Genomic DNA, 23,160 nt, shown 5'->3' with positions numbered 1-23,160 from the left:
TGCCCAACATTTCTCAATCCAACCCTGCAGGTATTTTTGGAATCACACAGTAATTAAAATTAGTAGCTCACCAACATTTAAATATACCTACCAGATTCCTTCTTGTTTGCCTTTCCACCATCTCTGCTTTTCTTCAAAACGGCTTTTAACATTTTAACACTGTTCTTTTTTTCCTAAAGAAGGGAAACAGAAAGTTTTAAATGACTGTGCATATACACCCAGACACAATGCCAGTGTGTGCAATTTTTGAATTCAAAATGAACTTGTATAACAAAATATTAATTCAAAACATGTTATGGGATCACTTTTACTTTACACAACCATGTTGCATTAGTAAAACCAAACAGTGAAGCTGCAAGGAATGTTTTAATACCAAGTGACTAGGGGTTTACTGTCCTGTTATAAAGAAAAACAGCACACAACATTCTCTACATTCCACATATAATTAAGGTTACGAGGCTAAACCTGGATAAGTTACCGTTAGGCACTCTGGCACAAACATGTCTGGTTTTTGACCAGAGTTCAAGAGGAGGGGGAGATAAGCTATACCACCACAGTAGCTACCATAAATTGAAAGAAATCTGATTTGAGACACTGGAAGATTGAAAGAAAATGCTTGTATGTTTTAGAACTCCTGGTGAAAAACAGGACTAAAATGCAGCCTGTATTAGGTAAGGATACTTTAAAAAATATATACTTTAGGGGGGGAAATGATTCCAGATTCTTACCAAACATGTAACTACTTGCATCATCTGAATGAAAGTCCTGCATAGGAGTGGTCCCTGGCTGGTTTTGAACTAGTTTTGACACCTTGGGAATCTTATTTTGTTTAAATTTGGAGCTTTAAAGTGAGTACATGCTTTCTTCCCTGTTTGAAATCTTAAGAGCTGCCATTTCCAAGCCTGTGGTATTTTACATAGCTCAACTGAGCCAAGTTCTGCCCATTTTTTCCATGTAGCTTTTGCAAATCTCTTGCCTTGCTCACTTCTTCCCCCTTCAATCCACTTTAGCCTGTCCTCATTTACAACATTTCACTTTTCTTTGGGCAGCAACTATGCCAGGGCTATGAGTGTTCACACTTCTCTAACCTACAGACTTTTAACAAGGTCCTGTCCTAGCTACATGTCCTGTATAAATTCTTCATATCTCTAAGTCTTTAGACCTGGGGTGGAGTGAATAGCAACACCAAGGTTGCTATTCAAGACATCAAAATAAAGAGTGCTTATCTCCTCTCAGAATGTAGAAAGACATGGGATTTAACGAAAATGTCCAAGCATTTATTAAAACTTTCACTCTTAAGCATGTTTAATAAAATGAGTGCCTTACATTCATGAGTATTCACAAAATCCATAGTATTGCTGCAAAAAAACAAAAAAATGAATGCGCAGGATGGCAAAACTTGCACCTTGGGGATACCATAGTGCAGAGGTAGACAATGTGGTGTTATGCAGAACTTGTGGATCACAACTCCCATCAGCCCCAGTCAACATGGCAATGGTAAAGAATAATGAGATTTGTAGTCCACAATGGCTGCAGGGCACCACATTGCCACACTGCTTCAGGAAGTTTCTTGTGCTCCCCTAAATTTGGCTTCTTCAGGCAGTATTTGGAACTTCTGGGATTGTCAACATATGGATGAAACTTAGCAATGAACTTTGAGCTCAGGGGCTCCCCCTGTTCCCCTCACTGCATGGACAAGAAGGATGGATAATTCAATGGTAGCCAACCTGGTGCCTTCTAGATGTTTCCATCATCCCTGAACAGAGAGTGTGCTGGCTGAGGCGAATGGAAGATGGAGGCCACAACTTCTGGTGGGCACAAAATCTGCAACCATGCCATCGTTACTCAAATAATCAATTTTCTCTGAAGCCAAGATATTAAAAGTGGGTAAAACCAACATGCGGGGAGGCGAGACTGTTTTGCCACACAGAGAAGACAGCACATGGCTAAAGCTGTGCTGCCAGTGTGGTGTAGTGGTTAAGAGCAACAGACTCGTGAACTGGGTTCACTTCCCCGCTCCTCCACATGCAGCTGCTGGGTGACCTTGGGCTAGTCCCACTTCTCTGAAGTCTCTCAGCCTCACTCACCTCACAGTGTTTGTTGTGAGGGAGGAAGGGAAAGGAGATTGTTAGCCGCTTTGAGACTCCTTAGAGTAGTGATAAAGCGGGACATCAAATCCAAACTCTTCTTCTTCTTCATAGGGAAAATATTGGGGGGTGGAAATGATGTCTAGTAAGAAGAAGAGACCTTGACCTTGAATCTCAACTAGGCTGGCATTAGTTATTTACCAGAGAAGAATTCCACCAATGTGTTGCCCAGAAAAGCCAGTGAACAAAAGGAGTAGAAAAAGGACATACATTCCATTATGCCTCAGGAGTCACCTATACATTGGCCAAGTCACACTTCTGATGTTAATACAGAGAAACAATATCCTAACATTACTTGTGCAGCTCAGCGATAACTTTTAAAAATGCATATGCATGTACCCTCTTATGGGTGTTTGCCAACCTTAGTATTCTTAATTAATGTACTTTTTGTCTTACAATTATATGTTTGCAGCACTCGTATTATATATATTATAATTCTAAATTACAAGAGAAGACCAAATTGTTCCATGTAGTGCAGTGCATATGTTCTCTGCCCAAAGTAGCAGCAGGCTTCTTTGATGTTTTCAAAGTCCCACAGCTGTGCAAGTACTGTAAGTTCATGAGACAGCTGTGATTTACATCTCTTACATTCCAGCCAAAACTACTAGAAGCCTTCATTGTTGCTACTTCCTCTTGCAAACACTGCATTCTTAATCCCCATTGTTCTCTTTTCCATGCTCTTGAACAACATTTGAGACTGCATGGTTCTAATTTTAGGGGGAAACCCAAGGCCCTTTTCACAAGACAGCACTTTTAAGTCAGTCTTTGCATTTTCCCACATCTGTAATCTGAATACAACCCCTACAACAGCCAAAATGCATATTCTGTGTTTTTGTTTTTTTAAGGATGTCTACCAGGTACAAAAGAACATTTAGCCTGCAATCCTAACCTCATTTACTTGGGAGTCAGTAAGCCTACTGAATTCAACAGGATTTACTTCTGAGCAGATTTAGAAAGGATTATCATGTGCAAAGGCAAAAGCGCCCTAAGTTTTACTTTTGCACTGTGCAATATGAACCCAAGGCAGTACACTGTCCTCCCTCAGAAAAGTAGATTTGCTCCTAACGATTTCCTTCATCTCTCAAACAGCATTTGCAGGTTTGAGCTGATAGAGCCTCCCGCCTCCATTACAAATTTTTCACATGCTTCCAGAGGATTTTTCAGGTATCAGGTGAATTGTACCAGTCCCAGTGTTACTCCCTGCTAGTTCAAATGGCAGACTGGAGATTAGAAGGATCAGTGTGGGTGGCACCATCCAAAACAGCGACTTGTGCAAAAATCCCGGGTAAATCTTCCCAGATGGATTTAGCATTGCATCATGAAAACCAGAAGTGAAAGGGAGCGACCGCAAGCCCTTAATCATCCAAAAGTAAACAAGGGGAAGTTTTGTGCTTTGTGGAAAAATAGCTGGACTGATGACCTTAGAACTGCAAATAATGCAGAAACCTACACAAATTGCAGCCAATTGCCTTGTAAAACATTTTCCTGTTGACTTGCTGATGTTCAGTTCTAATTTGTTTCAGCCAAAATCTGTAACAATCTGGAACAATATATATATTACCGTATTTTTCGCCCTATAGGACGCACTTTTTCCCCTCCAAAAATGAAGGGGAAATGTGTGTGCGTCCTATGGGGTGAATGCAGGCTCCTTGGCTTCAGCGATAGCAACGCCAAGCCTAGGAAGCCTGCACTCCGGAGGCTTCGCGTTGCTTTTGCTGAAGCCAGAAGAGTTTGCTCTTTGAGGCTGGCGGTGGGGGAAAGCAGTGCTTCTCCACATCGCCAGCCCCAGAGGATCGGGGGGCAGGGGAAAGCGCGCGACGCCTTCCCGCTACTCTCCTACCCGGCTTTGAGGCTGGGGGGGGGGGAAGCAGTGCGGTGCCCAAGGGGAATTCCGCCACCTCCCGCAAAAGCAGGAAGAAGGTCTTGGAGTAGCGCACAGGCTGTGTGCAGCCTGTCCGCTGCTCCCAGAGCTGTGGGGTGGGGGGGAATCATATTTTTTCCTTGATTCCCCCCCCCCTGAAAACTAGGTGCGTCCTATGGGCCGGTGCACCTTATAGGGCGAAAAATACGGTAGATAGATAGATAGATAGATAGATAGATAGATAGATGATAGATAGATGGATGATAGATAGATAGATAGATAGATAGATAGATAGATAGATAGATGATAGAGAGAGATAGATAGAGAGAGAGAGAGAGAGAGAGAGAGATGATAGATGGAAACTATTAGTATGCAATTGGTACAGTCAAAAGCACAGGGTCTTGCCAATGAATTACATGGTATACAGAAAAGCAAAATGAAAGACTTATGGTTGTTCTTGGGTTATGAATCAGGCTGGAAGAAAAAGGGAAGATTAAAGATGGCCTACAGGTTAGCTTTTAGTCTTCCAATGCTACTGATAGAAAGGAGAGGAGCAACGGCAAAGCATAAAGCAATAAAGAGACTTTATGAACATCAAAACTTCCAATAATCATATCTGAAAAGAAATGGGATGCCAAGAGGGCATGTCCTAATGTCTGGAAAAATTGAAGCAGAAGGAGCAAACCAACTGGATCTGTAATGATATATCATGTACCGTATCAGCAGCCCTTTAAAATGCACACACAGGATATTATTTCCCATCTTTCCTTTTACTATTAATTTACCACAGGTCCAAAATTATGGGCATGATGGATGTGCTCTATTGATAGAAAAATCTTTGGCAATATATAGCATCTCTACAGTAAGGATATTTTGGAACTGAATGGGGCAGTGATTTATAGTTTAGCATGGAAATATTAACTGATCTGCTGTGAGATCAGGACATGTGGTGAATAATTAATTGGTATTCTATGCAGTGTGCACACTTGGAAGGTGACTTTGAAATAGCAGATGACAGCTCAGAGCGAAGCACTGAAAAAAGAAGATGCCCAAATAAAGAAAACTTGGAGGGAGAGCAAATATATATAGAGAGAGTTTAATATAAACAATAGGATAGTAACACCACCGTTTCAAAATGCATATCATAATATATATTTTCGTGTTTTTTAAAGGAGTGTAAAATTATGCTAGGCAGAAGCTAAAAGTTAAATTAGAAAGCAGGGGTGTACTTATGGGTGCTCTGAACATTTAAAATGGTCTCTCAACCCAAGCCCCTCTTTTCCTCTCCAGGTTTCACTTCTATCGTTCGTTTTCCTGCTGTGAAAAATTATACTCCTGCCAACCCAGTGTGCTGGCTGGGGCTGATGAGAGTTGTAATTCAACAACATTTGGAGGGGAACAGGTTGGTGAAGACTGCCTTGCAACAGTCCTTGCTGTTAGGAAGAGAACTGTCTCCTTCAGAAATGCCAAACCTTAGAAGTGTTCCAACTAGGGCAAAGCTGCCCTCATTTCAAATAGCTTATATACAGTGGTACCTCGGGTTAAGTACTTAATTCGTTCTGGAGGTCCGTACTTAACCTGAAACTGTTCTTAACCTGAAGCACCACTTTAGCTAATGGGGCCTCCTGCTGCCACTGCGCCGCCGGAGCACAATTTCTGTTCTTATCCTGAAGCAAAGTTCTTAACCTGAAGCACTATTTCTAGGTTAGCGGAGTGTGTAACCTGAAGCATATGTAACCTGAAGCGTACGTAACCCGAGGTACCACTGTACTCCAAATTCTTAGTACAGTGGAACCTCGATTGTTGAACGTTTCGGAAGTCAAACGGTCTTCTGGAAAGGATTACGTTCGACAACCAAGGTTTCACTGTACCAAACTATTCCCCCACCATCATCACTCACTACCACCACTGAAAGTTTCCTCTCCCCCCCCCATAGCTAACTGCTCCCTAGAGCTTAACTATATTAATAGTATGTTTTGTATATTTTACTGCTGTATCTATAGGCTTAGACTTTTTCTTGAATAAGTAAGTGTCCTTAACACCACAAAAAAGAACTGTATTTCCCCAAACTCCTTTGCACTCTCACTCAGTTTGAAACAATTTCTCCTACTGAGATATCCTTGGCACTTCAATCTCATGCTTCAGTTCTCAAACAGCAGCAATCACAAGCAACCTTATCACCAAATATAAGCAGGGACCAGAGACATGCTGCATCCACCAGCCGATGAGCCACGGTTGTGCTAGCTGCGGATATATCAGGCATACACCACAAAAGGAGGAAGTCCCTCAAAGCATTTCACAACTATTGGCCATTGCAAGTTACCTTATGAGGGGTCCCCTCTTTTCCCTCCAGGCCTTGGTTTTACCTAGTTGTGGTTCAACTTGACATCCAAATAGGCAAACTATGATTAGGACTTCTAGAAAATGGCACTGACCATAGTTTGTCTATCTGAATTGCTGTGGCAAATAAAAAGCAACCAACACGAGAGGGGAAGATGGGAGTACAAGCTCATGGTACATTCTTGAGCCTCCAAACCATTATTTGGAGGATTAAGTTCCTATCACCTGAATTAGGCCTGTATGTGCTTCACCTATTGCCAAAGGCTCCATAGTTAACTCCAAAATGGGATAATGAGGGCAAGCATAGTTACAAGTGCACTTATATTAGCAACCAGTATTTATCTCTCTTGATCAAAATAGGGACTTCTGCAAGTTATCTGTGCACTGTAAAATCGCGGGACTATGCTGTCACAAAGGAAGATGGAGACAAAGGCATTCATCTTTAATCATATTACCCCCATACATATATACAGCATTACAATATTTCCAATTTACATGTGTGCACGCACACATACTTCACTGCAAAGAAGTATCAGAAAAAGAATGCTTTTGAATAGAAAATTAACACAGAGAGAAAGGAGAGGCTCTTCTGCTCATACGTATATATATACTTCTTCAGAGAGTCTTGTTTATAGGTGTTTTAGCAAATCTATAAATGTTTATAATTGATCAAATAAGGTGGCAGTCTCTCTCAAGCTGTCTTTTTAAAATAAACACCCAACCATCATTGCAGCTCTATTTTATAAAAAATAATAATAAGGAAAACTCGCTAGATAAACTGCTGGGTTAGGAGTAGGTCTCTATCTGTCGCCAGATCAAACCGCTTATTGGATGCCTGCCTAGATATCACTTATCACTTGGCAAACCAGACTGGGTTTAGCAGATTTAAGACTATATTCTACCACTGACAAACTGATTAATCAATGTTTCCCATTTGAACATGCATGTGTGGATATGTGGGGAGTAAAGGGAAGTCCTCACTCTATCCAATCCCCTTTTCCAGTCCTATGTATGCTAGTGCAAAATGCAAAGTGGGTATACGTATGTATCTTTACAGGCCAGTGTTTGTGCATGCCTATGTGTGGGTGTGTGCATACATCTTGTCCGTGTGTGTGTGTGTGTGTGTGTGTGTGTGTGTGTGAGAGAGAGAGAGAGAGAGAGAGAGAGAGAGAGAGAGAGAAATGGGAGACTGCAGGCCCACCCCCCTCAATGTGCTCTTTTTCAATAGACAAGCATAAAAGAATTAAGGAGGCTGGGCAGTAGCAGATTTGGAAAACCTTTCCCTTCCTATACCCTTTGGACAATTGCAATTTTTAATATTGTAATGTCCTCTCTTGTATCCCTATTTGCTCCAGCCCTTTGAAATTCAACAGCAGCAATATTTCGGGCAAAGGAGTGACCATTATATTTTATTCATGTTCTCAAAAGATCTGGGAAGAGCTGCTGCTGCTGCCACTGGCCTCTTTTCACATTGCCTTTATCAAGAGAAAACTGGCAACAGGCCAAAACAGCAGTTAAACATTAAACATTCATACTAACCCCAGAAAAGCAGCAGTTTTACACTCCACTGGGAGAAACAGAGGGGGGAAAGTAAAAAAACAAAAAACAAAACAAAACAAAAAAACCCCTGCTTTTTTCTTTTTTAAAAAAAAGTCTGCACCCCCTACAAGACAGCCGTCTTGCGGCTTATCAAACCATTTTTTTAAAAAAACAAAAACAAAACCCCAAATAGGGAAAGTCTAGTGAAGCCCTGGGAAAGTATACAATAACAAAGAGGGAGCATCCGTAAAACTGTGTTACATACTTCTGAAATCCTCCTTACTCTGTGCCACACATGTTGCCTTTTCAAACAACTGGCCAAATACTCCTTTGGCAGAACTTTTCTACCCCATCTGGGCATCTCCTGCATCTTTCTCTGCAGCAGCCAGTCATGGCATCTACCCTCCCCATTACACTGTGACTCCAGCTGAACATCATCTGCCAATGAATGGTCTTTAATTAAAATCAGAATGATGCTTCATCAGGGTAATGTTGAGAACCTACATTTTTTTAAAGTCTCGTGGCTGCTGGAGGAGTGGGGGGGGGGGAGCAAGTTGGAAACCAGCCCCTTTACAAAATAAGAAAGCACATAATCAGTACTCCCAGAGCTATTTCTCTAGACAAAGAGGTTCCAGAATTCACCATGAACGCCTGAGAGGTTCCAGAACCCACTTGAGAGGTGTGAGAAATGCGTTCTGGTAAGTTCCGTCTGGGGGGGGGGGAGCCCTGAATACTCCCATTTAAAATTAATAATGTATATGTAGTTTGCATGTGGATACATGACCTTCCCACCCTTCTCTTGATTTATTCTGAAAAGAAAGTGCAAGCGGGGCGGGGGGGGGGGATCAGCAAAGCAAAAAAAAAAAAAGTGCAGAGGACTTTATTGCAAATGTCAAAGCAGTGGCCTTCAACTGGTAGTTCAGCACCCAAGGTGGGTCAAAGGTACTACCACCACCATGCAAATATACAGTAAAACATCGGTAGGCAAACTAAGGCCCAGGGGCCAGATCCGGCCCAATCGCCTTTTAAATCTGACCCGGAGACAGTCCGGGAAGCAGTGTGTTTTTATATGAGTAGAATGTGTCCTTTTATTTAAAATGCATTTCTGGGTTATTTGTGGGGCATAGGAATTCATTCGTTTCCCCCCTCTCCAAAATATAGTCCAGCCCCCCACAAGGTCTGAGGGACAGTGGACCAGCCCCCTGCTGAAAAAGTTTGCTGACCCCTGTTAAGTAAAAAGATTAAGCACTTGGTTGTATGTTTAGGTTAGAAGTTGGTCCTGGATCTGAAAAGGTTAAATAAACCTGCTTTAAAGGAAATGGAAAAGCGGTAATGCACATGAAAAAGGGAGGGACAGCATAAAATGAAAAAGTTTGCTATGTAAATGGTATTAAGTTTTTAACTTATGAAAGCTCAGATATATAAGCCACCCACCAGTTTTCAAAGAAGGCTAATTTGGGAAGGTTTGCAACAAGTAATGGGTTTATTTAAATGGTAGTCAATGATGGGCTGTCCAGATTTATGTTTTTTTAATTTTCTAGGCTACAATTCTCATCATCCCCAACCATCGGCCATGCTGGCTGGGATTGATGGGAGTTGTAGGTACAACACTGGCCTGGTTTAATAAACTATTATCATTATCATAATCAGAACCCAGCAAGGCCTTTATCATATGCTGGTTGATGGCTACAGAGTGCCTGCCAAGGCTTTCTAAGACTGCCTGAGGAGTAAGCTTCATATGGAATCTGTCTCATTACTGAGCAGGTGTTAAGAGTGAAATATATTATTTCACTTTCCAGCACATCGTTCCCACAGTAGATATACGCCCGAAGCAGCAATTTTGAAATAGTATAGCAAGAGCGATGATCTACTGAAGATAAAAATCTGCTAGAAAAGTCAACATTCAATCATAGGTTGTTTGTTTCAAGCTGAATTCTCAGGTTTATCAACATATTGTATGTTGCCTATTGCACTGTTCAAAACTCTCTGGGGGAATTTTAGGAAGAAGAACAACACTAAGAATAGCTCCACCAAAGCAGACGGGCAATATTGTTGCTCCAGACCCTTCGCCACCACACCCAAACAATTTAATTACAGTGGTACCTCGGGTTAAGTACTTACTTCATTCTGCAGGTCTGTTCTTTTTTTATATATATAATTTTTATTAACCGGCCAATCAAATCAAATTCAAATCACATGACATAAATTCCAATTACAAAGCCGAATTTTAAATTTTGTTGAGGGGACCCATATTTCAAGATCCGAAGGGGGATTCTGATCATCTTCTTGCTACTGCGTTAATGTCCAAATCAGTCCAAACAAAGTTCATAATTCTATCCAGTCTTATCTTGCTGTTTCCACATCACCTCTTGTTCATATATTTTCTTTTTTCTTTATGATCTCTTCTGATAGTCTCCTTAAGCCGATAAACACCAATAATAATCCTGTGTGAATTTTTCTGTTCTTCCAATCCTCAAATCGAGATGGTTTCCATATATCATCGCCTTCATAGATAACAGCGCTCTTTCTATCATTAATTACAGAACTGTCGTTCTTAAGTCCCACTGAGGAGTTTCACCCACAATATAAAAACAGCTCTATTTCTCTATTTCTCCTCTCAGACTTAAGTCCTCCGACAGAATTTCCCAATATGGCGATGGCACTTTTAACTGCGTCATTCCAAAGCCCTTATACATTCCACAGTCTTCTCAAAACATGCTTTGGTTCGAAAGTTTATCTCCACACAGCCTTGAATCAACAGCTTAAGTCCTTAAAATGACATTTCTGGCTTGGGGGGGGGGTCTTGTTTAATCACATATAAGAAAGAAAGTAAGGTTTTTTCCCCCTCCCCCATCAGTCCCTTTGCCATACCGAGTCTTGGCGTCAGTGGTATAGCATGGGTTGTCAGCACCCGGGGCAAGGCAAGTAATTTGCGTCCCCTAACCCGCACGCCTGGCACCCCCCCTCCACAGTGGGCTGCGACCCGGCGGCTCGGATCGGATTCGCACAGCCAGCACAGCAGTGAGAGAGAGAGAGTGAGCCAGGTAGGGGCAGAGAGCTGCGAGTGCGAGCGCCCCCCCCAAGATGTTGCGGCCGGTGCGGCCGGCCCCCCCCCCGCACCCCCCACGCTACGCCACTGCTTGGCGTATCTTCTCGTGATTTATACTTGCTCCTTCGACTCTTCTTGTTTTATCAGAGATCTCTTCTGTTAGCAGTCTTTACTCCCCCTTCTTCCTTGAAATATGTGCATTCGCTTCATCCAAATTGTTTCTTTTGAAGTTCTTGCAGCTAGTGGCGCGGATCAGAGACGGCATCCAGGAGCGCCGAAATCCCACAGGAGGGCATTGTGCCTAGTGCCCCCATCCCCACAAATTCGGGGGTGGTATATGGCACAGCAGGCAAGGGCAGTCCCACCCCACAATCCTGGGGGCGGGGGCGGGTAGGGAGGCTATTTACTCCCATCACAGCCTCCAAATTACCTCGTGTGGGTTGGAGAGATGTTATTGTCAGCCATCTTCTGATGCGCCCCCTAGTGGCCCCCCCTCTGCAGGTCTGTTCTTAACCTGAAACTGTTCTTAACCTGAAGCACTACTTTAGCTAATGGGACCTCCTGCTGCCGCTGCTGCACGATTTCTGTTCTCATCCTGAAGCAAAGTTCTTAACCCAAGTTAATATTTCTCGGTTAGCGGAGTCTGTAACCTGAAGAGTATGTAACCCGAGGTACCACTGTATTGCCAGAGCTGACAGTCCCAATAAATGGGCAGATATAAATCCAAATTTGGTTCAATGCTAAATGAAACACAAGGCATCAATATTACGTTTTCATATGTGAACCACCCTGAGACCTCCAGGTATAGGGCGGTATATAAATTCAATAAACAACAACAAGGATATGAGTTCAAAGTGTGACTAGGTTGCAAAAGGAACAAAACACACACTATTCTTCAGAAAAGATACTGTATAAATGCTATTTCCGATTTACACGACAAATGTTTATAGGATTAATTGACAGTCTTTGCAGGTCTATTATATGTAAACTAAAATTGTTCTAAGTGGTTGTGTGTTGGAAAACATTCTTACATAGTTTTTTCAATGGGTTCACAGATTAGCTCTTTTGAAATTGTTCTCAGTATTCGCAATTTCTGTAATAGCAGATACTAAAAATAAGTCGTAATTCATGTCAAAGCTATTTCTTCCTAGCAGGGCTTGCATCTTTCATATTACACAACATAAAATCACGGGACAGACAAGAGAATATTTAACTTGGCCAAAAAAAGTGGTTGAACCGGTTAGGCACATTTCAACAAATTGTTATCTAAAAACAGCATCACTTTCTGAAATGCAACACCATGTTAAGCAGCTTTATTCTACACTTAATATAGTAGAGGTCCAATATAGTAACAATCCATTCAAGCTTTGCTCTTGCCTAAACTAGAAGTGAAGGAGTTCCACTAAGTGGGTCATATTCCAGTTTCTAAATTTTACTACAGATTTTGTTTATAGATTTTTCTGTCTTGTTATTACTGTCTTTTGTTCTTTCTTCTATCAGGCACTATTAAGGGCTCAAACAATTGCTCCCAAACACCCTCAACCTAGTCACAGAGTCACATCAGCTTCTTAATAATAATAATAATAATAATAATAATAATTTTTATTTATACCCCGCCCTCCCCAGCCAAGGCCGGGCTCAGAGCGGCTTACAAGCAATAATAAAAACAAGATGAATGATTACAACTTAAAAACAAAAATAAAATACAACATTAAAATAATGGAACATTAAAATATTAAAATGTAGCCTCATCGCAGGAGGAGAAGGAAAAGAAAAAAGAAAGAGAGGGAGGGAGGGAATCAAATTGGCTCCAAGCCAAAAGCCAGGCGGAGCAACTCTGTCTTACAGGCCCTGCGGAAATAAATCAGATCCTGTAGGGCCCTGGTCTCATGAGGCAGAGCGTTCCACCAGGCCGGAGCCAGAGTTGGAAAGGTACCTCGGGTTACCTACGCTTCAGGTTACCTACACTTCAGGTTACATACTCCGCTAATCCAGAAATATTACCTCGGATTAAGAACATTGCTTCAGGATGAGAACAGAAATTATGCTCCGGTGGAGGCGGCAGCAGTGGGAGGCCCCATTAGCTAAAGTGGTGCTTCAGGTTAAGAACAGTTTCAGGTTAAGAATGGACCTCCGGAATGAATTAAGTACTTAACCCGAGGTACCACTGTATTCAGAGGAGCTGATAGTGATGAAAGCAGAAATGGCTAGTGATTTGCAATAAATATGACCTAACACAGTTAAGAATCCAGCTTCTGTCTTATTCTGTGGTAGCGGCGGCAGCAGAGAGAGATCATATTTCTCCATCACCATTGTGTTTGCCCAATATCATGATATAGCACTTTTTCCAGGTGGTGAAGCTTTTCTTGGACCTGATCCTGCAATACACTGGACCCTTAAAAGGGCATCATGACCAGTATGTCAAGACATTTTGAAGATATCTACAGCAGCATGTATGACATCGTTGTGACAGATGGACAGGACCAGTTCAGGCCTAATTGTAATGGGTATCTTTCAGCTTATGTTGCCTGGGGACATGGACAAGCTGCCTGGAGCTCTGAGGCCTAACACCTAGCCTTTGGACTATTGCCTCTTGCTGAACTTCAGGGCTGGATACATTATTATTATTGTTATTGTTGTTATTATTATTATTTTATGTGTTATGTGTTTTTATGTGTTATATATTGTGTAAGCTGCCTCAGGTGACTTTGACTCATAAAAGGAGGCCTATCAATATTTCAAATAAATATTTTCTCCACAAGTGATTTTGGGCATCAAACCTCAGACACCTCTTTAAAAAGCTGCATTTCTCCAAGATAGGTTTTTGGCAGAAGGAAGATAACAGAAATGGCATTCAGATGTATTTAGGCATCGTTTCTAGGACACGAGGCAGAACTTAAAATGCTCTCAATTTGCGGTAAAACAGTACTCATTTTCAAAGTTAAAAGCATGGTTCCACCCTCGTAGTTGGTGTGGCAATATTTTGAAGAAAGAAAGCAACCAGCAGATTACAGGGTTACGGTACCAAAGTACTAGCCACTAATAACAGACTTGCAAATTATGGGGGATCCCGATACTGAAAAAAGGTCAGCTAAATAGCAAATCTTTTCAAATGATCTTGTTACACAGGCATGTTTTGCTCTACTCAGCACCCACAGATTAGTTCAATCTTTCCTTCAACTCAACAGCACTCAAAACACCAAAACCCTACAGAGACTGCTTTACAGACTGGTCATTTCCTTAAAGGATTATGGTTAGGTAATACATTAATCCAGCACAATGCTGAAAATGATTAGTCCAAACACAAAATTACAGCCTACTCCTACTCCCAATATGATAGCAATGAACTGAATGATTATTTTAAAAACAAAAACAAAACACAAATTATTTACATAGTTGAATTAGCCGGCAGTGAATTTAAAAGTTGTGGAAGCATCAGTGATAAAGCTGGCAAGTGTATCAACATTAGAAACCTCATTCCTATGCCCCAGCCTCTAACAGTTAAGACCATATTATAAATACCTTGTACTGCTTGCACAAAATGTCCTGGTTTGGGTTTTGGTTTAGGAGTTCTACGGATGGTGGACAGAAACCAAAGGAATGCTTTATATGACCTACTTGAATTTGGTGCACTCTTAGGAAAATGTGTTCAGTTCCTCTTGGCAAAATAATGGGAGGTAAGAGAGGCGTTTGGTGTTTCTTTTCCTTTTCATATTTTTAGGAATCCACTCCCATTTATTCCCAGTAAGTAACAGGGTAAGAAATTGAATAGTATCAGTAACTTTTAGAAGACTCTAAAAGAATACTTTGGCATAAATGAAATTAAAACAAAGAAACTGGGGGTGCTTTTACAAATTAAGAGACTTATTGTCACAGTCTTTAGCAGACTACAGTCATCACTGGGGCAAGACGGTTTGAGCATATTACAGTGGTGCCTCGCAAGACGAAATTAATTCGTTCCACAAGTTTTTTCTTCTTGCGAGTATTTCGTCTTGCGAAGCACGGTTTCCTATAGGAATGCATTTAAAATCAATCAATGCGTTCCTATGGAGACTGTCCGGGGACAGAGGGGAAGCGCCGCACGCCTTCCCCTCTGTCCCCGGACCTGTTTTAAAGCAAGGGAAGGTTCAGCGGGGAGAAGGTTCAAAAGGGATCCGGGGAGAGAGGGGAAGGCGCGCGCGCCTTCCCCTCTGTCCCCGGAGATTGCGGGGCTGGCAACGGGGAGAAGCGATCTTCTCCCCGCCGCCCCTTGCTTCAAAAGAGGTCCGGGGACAACGGGGAAGACGTGCTGCGCTTCCCCGTTATCCCCGGAGCTTGCGGGGCAAGCTTCGTTTTGCGAAGCAAGCCCATAGGGAAATGCGTCTTGCGAAGCGGCTAAGAAAACAAAAAACTCCTTTGTCTAGCGAGTTTTTCGTCTTCCGAGGCGTTCGTCTTGTGGGGTACTACTGTACACTGATCCTGGTCCAACTGCACTGGCTACCAATTAGCTTTCGGGCCTAATTCAAAGTGCTGATTTTGACCTATAAAGCCTTAAACAGCTCAGGGCTGCAATACCTCAAGGACTCCCTGCATCCATATGAACCTACCCTTCTTCATGTGCCTTCTTCATGAGATATCCGAAGGGTGGCGACACGAGAACGGGCCTTTTCTGCAGTGGCTCCCCATTTGTGGAGTGCTCTCCCCAGGGAGGCTTGCCTGGTGCCTTCATTAAACCTTTAGGCGCCAGGCAAAAAGTGCCTCCTTAACCAAGCCTTTGGTTGACTGACATTCAATGCCCTTTTTAAATATGGGGGGTGGGTTATTCAGTTGTTCTTGTTTTTATTTTGATGATGTATTCTGTGTTTTTATATCATGATTTTGTCCTGTGAGCCTCTTCGAGACCTGCAGGTATAGGGCGGTATACAAATTTAATATATAATAAAATTTGACAAATACATGAAGTTTTATCCTTGAATGGCAGATTTTTCACAAACAAGTACTGTACAGAAAAATGTGTGTCAAAAGTGGGTAACAATGGAGCGAAGAGACCTTGATACAGGAGGTCTGCAATATTTCTATGCAAAACACATGTGGGCTGAAGAAGTGGGTTCTACTCCACAAAAGTTTGTGCTTTCTGTTAATCTTAAAAAAGGTGCCGCGGTATTCTGCAGGGGTTTTTTGATGCAACAGATTAAACATGGTCAACCCAATGGAATCTACCAGTTACAGACTACATTTTCCATTTAATACATAATAATCCATTTAAAGAGTTGGATTTTTATCGTGCTCATTCCTCTCTTTTGCATCAACACCACAATAAAAAAGGCTTTTCCTTTTATTGTCTATTACCTGATTACATAGAGGGCTCCTACATGAAAAATTTATTAGAAGAATGATGCTCTTGCTAGCTTGTCTAGACACAGCATTTACTGTAAAAAGTGGGACATGCTGTAGATACAGGAAAGAGCAAGGAACCCATACACAGTATATATTTAAAAAAAATTTAATTTAAAAAATAATCTTAATGGAGACGTACATGAAAAGAACATTTTTTATTCCTTCCATCACCCTACACCACCACACTGCTAGTAGAAGCAGAAAGATAACTCCATGGACAGACAAGAGAAACTATTTGCTTTAGACTGGAATGCACATTCCACTTAACCCATCCTCCGCTTACAAAAATATCTCTAAAACTACTCCAAAAGCTACTTTGAGCTTTAAATGGACTCTCTCTGGATTCAATACTTCTCTCTGATCAAGACGTACAAGGCCATCATACAAATTGCTAGATGTTTGTGGTATTCTCAACAACAAAGGTATAAAGATTCAGAAGTTGAAAATCTGGCATTTAAATCAGGAAAAAAAGAACACAGTACATCTATTAAAAAGCCACTTCAGAACTGTGGCACAGTGCAGCTTTCCCCAGACATTAATGGAGAAAAAGCACCAGAAGAAAGAAACTACAGACAGATAACAATAAACATTCTGGCTTTTTCATGAGTGATTGTGAATAACAAGAAAGTTCTGGTGCATGTTCCCAAATTGCCTCCACTTTGCTCCTTCCTCACCATGAGCTGCCTAAACAAACCAGGATATCTTGGCTCTCCATTGCTAGCCCAACTTGAAGCCATGGTTTGTTCTCAGCTTGCTGACTATGGCTTGTCAAAGAAAGGGACAGAACATGGTCACCAGTTTGAAAGTAACAGAAAGCCAGGGCTTCCTGATTTATTTATCCCTCGTGCCAAGGGAAGAGCAAAACAGGCACTAGCATGCTGCTCACTCACAGTATTTAGTATTGTGTTAATTAAATCATTTATCTATGTATTTATTATTTTAAAGAATAAATAAATATCTACGAATATAAACCTCTATTATATATTTATTATTTTGTTTATTAAATATACCACAATAAGCCATAATGTCTTGGTATTAGACCTATAACATTAGGTCTTGGTATTAGACCTATAACAGTTACAGGCTCGGGATGCCTAAGACTGGAATATAGCTGCAGAATAATTTATCTGTTTATATTTGGTTTTTAATTTGCATTAAAATAATAATAATACAGTCGTACCTCGGTTGTCGAACACCCTGGAACTCAGACGTTTTGGCTCCCAAATGTTCAAAACCCGGAAGTGACTGCTCCAGTTTTCGAACATTCTTTTGGAAGCCAGACATCTGACGGGGCTTCCGTGGCTTCAGATTGGCTCCTGCAGCCAATCAAAAGCTGTGATTTGGAAGTCAAACAGACTTCTGGAATAGATTCCTTTTGACTTCCAAGGTACGACTGTAATAATAACAATAACAACAATAATAATAATAATAATGCACTTTTGAGATGAACAAGACAGCTTATGTCCTTCAATTTTACCCAGTGAAGAGTTGTATGTAGCTCAAAACATAGCAGGCATATAATTCTATAATAAGTTTGCCTCTACACCCCAATACTGATATTTCTTTGATCTGCATTGTTTAGAGTTTTACTGTATTAATGGACAGACAACTCACTGGTAACAGATCCACTAACAACTAAGATTTAGGACTTCTCCTGTGTTGCACGTAATCCCAATGGCACCGCTAAAATTGAAAAATGGCTTCTAAGTCTTGACTGCTGCAGCTTCAGTCAAGCTAGAGATGAAATGGCATGAGAATACAGGGTTTTAGGAAGTAGGGCAAGATCCAACATGCAGACTTATATACAGTGAGATTTCATGGTGGAAAGGGAAGAGTTGTGTGCAGAAGATCTAGTAAGTCTGAGATGATGAAATTCAATACTTTTGAAAAACTCTTCACATAACCTGTATTATCTGAGCACCATAAGACCCCAACACATCAACATTATTGGACTTTAAAAAGCCACCATGTATATAAAAAATAAAAATCTATTTTAAAGTAATAACAAATTGATGGCCAAGCAACTTATACTACAATAGTGTAACAATAAACTCTCCATATATTGAAATTTGAGAGGATCTACTAGACCTAGTGATTATGGAGCAAGAAGTATTCAAGAGAAAAGCTGCTACCATTAGGATATAATGTGTATGGAGATTTTAGAGCACCTTGAAATGTGATTATGCTAAGACTAGCTCACCACATTGTTCTCTATTTGAGCATATTAGGTCAATAAGGGGAAAATGGCAAGACAGAACACAACTGGAGAGCAGGTGCTGATTTAGAATTGTTATGGATTTTGCATTAAATGGGAAAGAGATTTAAAGATATGAAAAAAAAAGTTGAAGTGATGCAGCTCTTTTTAAAAGGGATCTCTATGTTCTGTACATTTTCCCCCCATATTATCTTTTCCCTGAAAACAAGTTCAGATTGAAGGTATTAAAATGAATGTCACTTTTCAGAGTTTTGCAAAGTCTTTATTAAGGGAAGGTTGCAAAATATAGGCCAACTTACAGTTAAGGCAGAAATAATAAAAAGGAAGAAATCACAGTAGGCCTCTCTGAGTGATGCCAACTCAGATAATGTTGGGGGGGGGGCGGAGAAAATCTGAAAGCCAGCTTCTTTCTGGCTTAACAATTGAATAACAGATGTATGTAGCAACAAACTGAACACTTGTTCATCCATCAGTAAGGCTTCAGGCAGGCTGCTCATTTATTTAAAGAAAATAAAAAGCATTAAAATGAATATCCATTTATATATCTATCCTTGACATTATATAAAAGTATGAAAGTTCCCATAGGGAATGGTAAGTGTATGTATCCTACTGACATCACAGGTAAAAGTACATCAGCAGGTTATGACTGACAGCTTCTAAGGTTTCAGAATTTTCACTGTTTTTCTGTACTTGGGCCTGGAGAAGGAAATGTATGCTTGGACTGACCGCAGTGAGTACGCATTCAAACAGATCACACTACTTCAAAACAAGGGGGGAAAGGGTGATTTATTTCTTGAACAGACTTTTAAAGGAGGGAAATATTAAAATAACCTAGGAAGATGACAGAACACATCAAATGTATAGATTAACCCACCATTTAATCAAGTCATTCATTAATTTTAAATGTATCACTACCAAGGAGCATACCAGACTTTTATCCATTCCTGTCTCTACACAAGGATGGTTGATAAGCTTATCCAAGATCCAAAATTAGTTTTCTAACATGCTGGCACAGAACAGATTCCAAACTCCTACACCTGGCTTGCATTATAGATATGGGGGTATACTTGATTCCTTTGAGAAAACAGAACTTCAAGCGCAATTGGAGCATTAAATCAAAGAAAATTTGACCAAAAACCACTTACATAGACCTTACAGAGACCTACCACAACCCTTTAAATGAGAGATCTTCATAAACAAATGCCATATTGTTTCTCAACTCAAAGAGTAAATTAGCCAGAAAGATAGCGTGAACACGTGAACAAAATTACTTTCTCTAAGCGATGAAGGATAGTTAATAAAAAGATTTGCCATGGGCTCCAAACTAATAAGAAATGCCCCTAATCAGAAAAACTATCTCCAACTAACTAGCCATCAAGGAGGCATAAATAATCTTTCATAAACTTTTGCAAGCTGTGACTGAAACTGCAGACTTGCAATAAGTCAAATTAAATGATTCAGCTTTATATAGCCTAGTTAAGCTACTTTTAAACAAGAAAAATTCAACAGTTGAGCATGATATTTTTGACCAAAGGCGTGTGCACTAGATCAGTTCCCAAGGCCAAGATGGTGAAGATACTGCATTCCTGAGCATTTTGTTACACAATGAACCTCCTCTTCTAAAATGTGAAAAGGAGAAAGAACAAAATATATTTAGAGTTTAAAATAAATGATTTAATATAGCACGGACCACAAAACCTAGGTGGAGTATTTTGACCTATAATATTTTAGTATTCTTTGCCTTGACGTTTTCTCAATTGGGGTTTTAATAAATGACAAACCTGTTTGCCTTAAACGTTTAATTCAAATCCTAACATGTCTTTACTGAAATCTTAACATGGCGAAATGGTGGGGGAGAAACTTTATACAGGCGATGACCATTTTGCCTGGGAGCTCTGTTTCTGGCCCCCACACGCATCAGCGGAGCATATTAAAGGGCACCCCACACCCCTGTTCCACCTTCTTCCCATGCCACACATCAATTGGACGCGCCTAAAATGGTCGCCGCCTGCACCATAATGTTCACTTTCCAGGAACAGCAACAAACTAATCTGTAAACTTCTTGTGTTTCTAACTTCTTTGCTCAATACATGGGCATACCAGGCTGAACTATGGCTTGCTTGATCTGAATCACATAAAGCCCATTGAATTTTTACTCTTCTGTCTAATGCCACAGTCCCACTTACTGTTTTTTAAAAAAATCACAACAGTGCAGGGATATTCAGCGTTTCTGGTAAACACCAAGATAAAAGCTTAAACAGAAGCTCTTGGCGATACCAGCCACCTGTTTCAACAACCTACTCTTGTTCTTTAGCAGCCCACTTGTCCCTTTTTTTTTTTTTTTTTTTTACATATTCATGCTTTACGATGCAGTTTTAACACGGCAGCAGATACGCAACCACATTTTATCTGTTTGGAAAAACCATTTTGTTTTTAAAATGATAGTGGATGCCATAGTGCACACAATTTTCTGTGACTGGTTTCATGGTTTAATTTTTGCAACTGGCCCAACAAACAAACAAACAAACTGTATTTTGGTCACAAACCAGCATAAGAGATAGCATACGGATAAACTGAACACATAAGACTTAAAACAGTTAAGGGATAAAAACTAGTAATTAAAAGGTGATTATATCACACATACTTAAAAAGAAAGAAACAAGGACAACCAGTTAAAAGCAACTATAAGGGAGGGAGTGTAAAGGAGCACATTTTGGGTCTAGTTTGTGGCGCAAACCATCCTTCTCAGCCTTTTGGCTACGATCAAGTGCGACGTGTGTAACTGTGTTCATTAAATTTTGCTTCAGTTCTGGCTTTACAAAAGAATTATTGTGAAGCAGGATGACAGGGGATAGGAAAGCATTCCCACCTGTTCCAACTACACCACTGACAGTTCTAGCCTAGAACCAGTGTTCGAAACTCCCACTGTCCTAGGAGCATTTTGCGACAGGGAATTTCATTAGCGCGAGCAGTTTCTGAGTTCTGGGGCACAGTACTGTGCCTAAGATTTCAGATTAAGACTGCAGAGTGGAAGGACTCTGCTACTCTCTGAAGACTGGAGAAGAGACCCTCTTAAGAATATTAGGGGGGTGGGCAGGGGAAGGACTAGACCCTGTGAAAAATGAACGTATCATTTTAGCTGCAGTTTATTCATTCATTCATGTGTTCTGGCCTTTTTTTTTTTAAGGCTTATTGCCATGAGGGATATCAGCTTTATATCCAGCTTATCAATGCACATGATCATTCAGGCACACTCAGTCCTAATTCCTACTCTCTCTCTCAGTCTCTCTCTCTCTCTCTCTGTTCTCCTTCTATTCCCCCCCCCCCCCCGGTTACATCTACTATTCAGCTTCCCACCACCAGAACCAAATGAAACACTAGCTCCTCCAAAGCATATTGAATTTGGATTAGATTTACTGTTTTCAAGCCCTTCCCCATCAAGTTCAACCCCCTCCTCCCCCTGGTCTTTACAAACTACCAGATATCCTACAATTCTGCGAAATTTCAACCACTCCCTGACTCCCACCCCCATATTCTTCCTTATATACTTATATGCCATCTGATCTCATAAAGGTATAATGCAAATTCAGTGATACAATGCTAAAAGCTACAAAAGCATCCAATGGGAAATTTCACAGAAACTTCCACTATTTAATTAGAAGTCGTGTGTGTGTGTGTGTGTGTGTGTGTGTGTGTGTGTACAGTATAGGAAGGATTATTGTATGTTCTGACAACACCTTGATGTTTTTCTATTGCTAGCAATTCAACTAAAGAACCAAGAGATGCTTCTTGGGTTCTGAATGTGGTGCCATCAATAATGAATGGCGAACATGCTTAAATGGTTGGGTTTCTCTGAAAGAAAATGTGGAAATGGAACCTTGATCCTCTCCTGCACTGTAACATCATTATTAAAGATGCAAACTATGAAGATGGGGAAGATTAATTCCAGCATAGACTGACTTCAGAGAAAATGTTAAAGTGCATTTAATAGTCAGCAGGAGATGGCACAATTCTTCTCACACTCTTGTTTTTACAGCAATTTTGCCAATATAGAAATGTATTTGCGTGACTATGTTTCAACGAAGTATATATAAGTGCCATATTACAATGCTGCTCTGGACAGCCATGTTTCCTCAGATACTTTCCCTGGTCATCCTTGCATTACCTCTATCAAGAGTTTTCAAGGTCCTGGCTGCTTCCAGAGTCTGAAACGACCGCTGGCCAAGAACAGCAGCATTATCTGAGCTGTAGTATGCAGTATATGGGCAATGGTGTCAGATACCTTGCTACCGGCAATCTTACTTTTTATTCACTCAGTAGTTCTGGTCCCCCTGCATCCCTTATTTCTAAGCCTTGTCCAAGTACAGGTCCCAGAAGCACTTGGCATAACAGAAGTCTCTTTGTTGGAATTGCTATAGGAATCTCAGACTTCTTAAATAAATTTTCAGGAAGCCACACACAACATACAGGGTAAGAGAAAAATCACCAAACAGTGCAGAGCATACCCCACCCTGAGCATATTATTTCTCTAATCTAAACAAACTTCTGGTAAACTCTCTCTCTCTCTCTCTCTCTCTGTGTGTGTGTGTGTGTGTGTGCCTGTATCAATGGTTTTGCACACCTGCTGTATATA

The 23,160-nt window shown here is 40.8% G+C and overlaps 1 protein-coding gene across 3 annotated transcripts in view; it reads right to left on the bottom strand.

The window, feature by feature from the left end:
* Nucleotides 1–23,160, bottom strand: part of TANC1 (tetratricopeptide repeat, ankyrin repeat and coiled-coil containing 1) — a 138,566-nt gene that overhangs the window by 89,054 nt on the left and 26,352 nt on the right. For all 3 annotated transcript variants that reach the window (XM_081870454.1, XM_081870453.1, XM_081870455.1), the window contains one exon: nt 92–173. In XM_081870454.1, the coding sequence (XP_081726580.1) occupies nt 92–152 (61 nt within the window). In that variant the 5' untranslated portion in view covers nt 153–173. Of the gene's footprint in view, nt 1–91; nt 174–23,160 lie in introns of those variants that run through there.

This window comes from Podarcis erhardii (assembly GCF_964252035.2).
Source record: "Podarcis erhardii genome assembly, chromosome: 1".
NCBI classification, from domain to species: Eukaryota; Metazoa; Chordata; class Lepidosauria; order Squamata; family Lacertidae; genus Podarcis; species Podarcis erhardii.
The sequence above is the reverse complement of the archived record's forward strand: the minus strand, read 5'-3'. Positions and strand labels throughout refer to the sequence as shown.